Source organism: Phytophthora infestans, genomic scaffold (assembly GCF_000142945.1).
Source record: "Phytophthora infestans T30-4 supercont1.154 genomic scaffold, whole genome shotgun sequence".
NCBI lineage: Eukaryota > Oomycota > Peronosporomycetes > Peronosporales > Peronosporaceae > Phytophthora > Phytophthora infestans.
In genome coordinates this window covers 86,015-90,259 of record NW_003303605.1, presented here as the reverse complement: position 1 = coordinate 90,259, position 4,245 = coordinate 86,015, and the positions used below count along the sequence as shown (strand labels likewise).

Here is a 4,245-nt window from a genome sequence, read left to right as displayed (position 1 = left end):
CACACGATATCAACAACCTGGTGAAAGCTGTTTTAAAATCGGCGTTCAAAACGGTTTCCGAACAAGCCGCAGGGGTTGCGAGTTTTCTGAACACTTCTACTGCTAAGTGGCTGGTTCGGGCTGCTAAATTAATGAGCAAGCGCTATGGCGATAGTTTTCCTGTTTTCACGCTGTGCGAAACTAGGTGGAACTCTATGCAGGCTTGCTTTGCTTCGCTACTTCGTGTACGCGGTGCCTTAGAAGATATGACCTTCACATATCGGAGCAGCCCGGATCTCACGGACAAAATTCGAGTTGTAGGGGATGCTGAGTTCTGGACAAAGTTGGAGACTGCAGAGAAAATTGTAAGACCATTGTGTACTGCTTCATTTCGTCTCCAAAGGGACGAAAATAGCGTAGCCGATGTGGTTATCTCTTTTATGGATATCTATCGTATGTTTGCGTCGACAGAGTTGGGTGACTCTCTCACAGATTTAGTGGAAGCTCGTTGGAATGCCTGTGAGCAACCCCTCTTTATATTAGGGTTCTTTCTTCATCCTGAGTATGTCGTAGAAGCACGAAGTCTACCACCAACTGTGATTACTGAAAAGGACGATGTGTGTCAAATTGCCCAATATTACTTTCGTCGCTTTGTAAATGACGATGACAGTGGGCTACGCGGTGAAATGCTCGCTTGGATTCAGGGAACTTATACCTCTTCACGTTCTACTGACTTCACCAATGATGCTGTGTCAACGTTTTGGGAGTACGAAAAAAGTACGAAAAAGAACTGCAAACTTCCTCTGCTTGCTCTCACAATATTGTCCATTGCCGTTAACACGGCAACATGTGAGCGTTTATTCAGTGAGCTGGCGCTGATCCAGACCCCGAAGCGAAATCGATTGGCAGTTGAAAAAACAATGAAGCACCAGATAATGCGCCAATACGTTCGTGAAAAAAACCGCTGCGAGAAAGCAAAGCCCACAAACGTTAAGAAACTGCTTCGAACAGTTGACCCTCGAGAACGACAGCGCATTGCCACGCCGCTAAACTCTGCTCAGGCGACACCGGCTAAAACCCGGCACCAGCATGGAATCGAGCCGCTCCGCCGACACCTGCCGTAAATTGAACTGCTCCCTCAACACCCGCTGCCACGCGAGCGCCTGCTCGTGAACGCCAAGATGGTAATGAATCTTTTCATCCACATCATCCAGTCCAAAATCAATCCCCACCATTGGTACGCGTTTTATTTCCTGGTATACGCGAAGTTGAAGTTAATTCTGGTGGCAGCGTTAGTCAGTGGCCCGTCACAACCCCACTGCGTCATACCTCTGCGCTAACTCGAACTACTTCGACGGCTCCGCCCGCTAATGCACTCGCAAATGGTGACATTCGACAACAAACGGCTCTTTCTCATGATAGCACCATCGAAAATTTGGCTGGTGAATTGCTCTTAACAATAGGCAGCTAGACGAGTATCTTGAGCATTTCGACTGGGAGGAGATTGGAGAGTACGGAGATGAAGCCACAGTTGAAATGTGGGAAAGTATTTTGAATACACCAAGAATCTCCACTTCTTCTAGTAGCATCGTAAATGCTGACCCCAGTACTAAAAGAACCGGTGTGGATGAAAATGCCAGGAATGAAAACGAAGATACCGCCATGCCATTTACAACGACAAGGATCGGATCACATGCAGATCCAATTCCAGCGCCAAGCCGACAGCCTTACCCCCAGAACAATGACACAAACTTTCCCCAAGAGAAGAGGCTGTCCGGAATTCGGTCCCGAAAGACAAGCCTAGCGTCGCTCGTAGTTGACAACTGAATGCAGAAAATCAAAGTTGTAGATCGTGTGTAAGTTGTTAGTTATCGTGGTGGTGTATCCTCAATACAGCCATTGTCAATGTGTTTGGTAGCCGTTATGAAGCGTGGGTCTCGCAATGTGTCCATAACCACAAGATGTCGTTGGTCTCGCACAGAGTATTCGCAGAAGTTGAAGTCCCGAGGCACTTCTGACTCCTTCACGTTCACAGCACTCTTGAACCACTGACGGTTCTCATCCACCAGACTCACAACAGCGTATTTGCACGCCAATGTCTGAGCTGCCAAGTTGCACAATGTATCGTAGATGTCCACTTGCTCCTCGATGTTCCCTCCTACATCCTTCTGCTGGGAATCCAGACGTAGTCGATCCATTAGTGCAGTGACCATCGTCTTGCTCTCGTCATCTCTAGCTGCCAGCTGCTGCAACCAGGCAATGCCCACAAGATCTGGAGCACTCGACACTTGAGCACCTGGAACAGCTAGCGCGTACTCTTCCACTGCATCTCTGAGTACACTATTATCCACACCTTCAGGCAAGTTAATTTTGTCAGCAGTAGCTCCATTTGCTGCTGCAGTCACCGCAGCAGCAGCCTTGAGGTTCGCCTCGTCTCGATCAACTGCAGACGACGTGCCATCCATACAGGCTTTGCAGACACGCAGTGTAGTGAGCCCCACCGACTGCAAATCCACACTTTTGTACACCGAACACGCCCGACAGATAATCTCCACACACGCGCGGCAATGATGTTTACGTCGTGTGTTAGTGAAGGTCTTGAGGCACAAATGACAGCACGCGCGGTCCTTGTCCTTCACCCACGTGGGCACACGACGTCTCGTGAGCTCCTTGGAGATCCGTCGACGACTAATAGCCTCTTCAATCCCGCCGACAGATTAAGCCCACGGCGCTAGCAATGCACGGTTCTAACGACGTTTAGTCCTAGCCCCAGGTGGCTGGCGGATACTGCAGACAAAAGTGTTTTCTACGACGCCTTCGTCCACGTGAGGACGGAACAGGAAGCCGCAATTGGACACCGACGCGCGCTCGAGTTTGTGCGAGTCGTAGAGCGACGGACACTCGGCCTGATCGATGGATTCGTACAGACACACGCCTACGGGCGAGTTCTTGCTGGTATTGGAGGACGATGAGTCATTAAGCCCGTTGTACTGCTTGGGTCCGTCCACCAATTTGGACGAGATGACACCCGCATACTCCAGGAGACACAAGTCGACGCCTACCTGTCCACCCAAACTAGCCACACTCTTCTTGGTCCTCGCAGCCGTCCACTTAATACTGAGCGACTCCGACTCATTCTGCTCCTTGTGGAAAAGCACCGCCGCGTCCGCAAAGAACTCGCGAAGCTGCAGCTGCATGAGAGAACGGTAGTCCACCGTGTTCTCAGCCAGGAAAATGTCCATCACGTCGTCTAGAGAGGCGCGTACGGTAGCTACAGCGCGGATGGAGTACGTGAGGCCGCCCTTCTGGCGGTCTTCGCACAACTGCACGCCCTTGCGTTCGTGGATCATTGATCACTCAACGTCGGGCTGACGCACCAGGTCGGGCACGAGCGAGCGGCCCCAGGACAAGAGCTCGGCTTGGTGGGCGTCCGAGAGATCGGGGGCCTTAAAGAAGCCGCTGCGCAGCGGCAGCGACTGAATCGTATCGGTTAGCACCACCAGCCTCGCTACAGAGTCAACACGGAATGATAAGTGAGATGTCCCCACATGGAGCGTCTTCGCCAGCAGGTTCCAAGTCTGGAGGCTGCTCGGACGCCGCCATAGTCGTTGCCGCCACACGACAGTCGAACTGAGATATCGTATATAATTATACGTTTTTAATCATTTTTTTACATTTTTACAAGGGTTTCCACGTAAATAAAGTAAAAAGGCATGTAAAATACCAACACTGCTTACGGAAGATCTCCTATCTGATCGGGTGCTTCCGACTAAAATTTAGCCTAACCCTTTGACGAAAAAAAAAGACGATGCCAATCAAAGACATATTTGACCAGATTTGACATAATTTTATTAAAATATTAGTATGCATTCTGGGCAACTGGTTTGCATGCGCCTGATTAGCCCGTCAGCTAACAGGTGGCGTGGGTTCAATTCTCATGTCTGTAGGGAGCTCGATGCTTGAGGTAAGTGTCGTGTGCAAGTCCTACGTCGGATCGAAGACATAACCAAGTGTTTGGGTCGACACGCCACATCCCTTCGGGATGAGTCTCATATGTATCAGTCGGGATAGGATTTTCGGGAATAATTGCACCACCTGGAGGTTCTGTCCAATCGGCGTTCGGCGGATGGCAGATGGGATAATTCCCTGGGCATAAACGTTTTCGATTGGCTAAATCCCTACTTTATTGCAAATATACAGATCATGGTTTTAATACAAATTTTAAGATAGATTAACAAAACCGAAACAGATTGTGTCCACATCTTA

The 4,245-nt window shown here is 49.7% G+C and overlaps 1 protein-coding gene across 1 annotated transcript; it reads right to left on the bottom strand.

Moving 5' to 3' along the window:
* Positions 1-2,050: 2,050 nt before the first annotated feature.
* On the bottom strand, positions 2,051-3,329 carry PITG_20437 (uncharacterized protein; the record flags this gene model as incomplete). Its single annotated transcript, XM_002895578.1, has 4 exons — positions 2,051-2,123; positions 2,233-2,675; positions 2,775-2,927; positions 3,006-3,329. The coding sequence occupies 4 exons, from the start codon at positions 3,327-3,329 to the stop codon at positions 2,051-2,053; spliced, it is 993 nt and encodes a 330-aa protein (XP_002895624.1).
* Between the last annotated feature and the right edge of the window lie 916 nt (positions 3,330-4,245).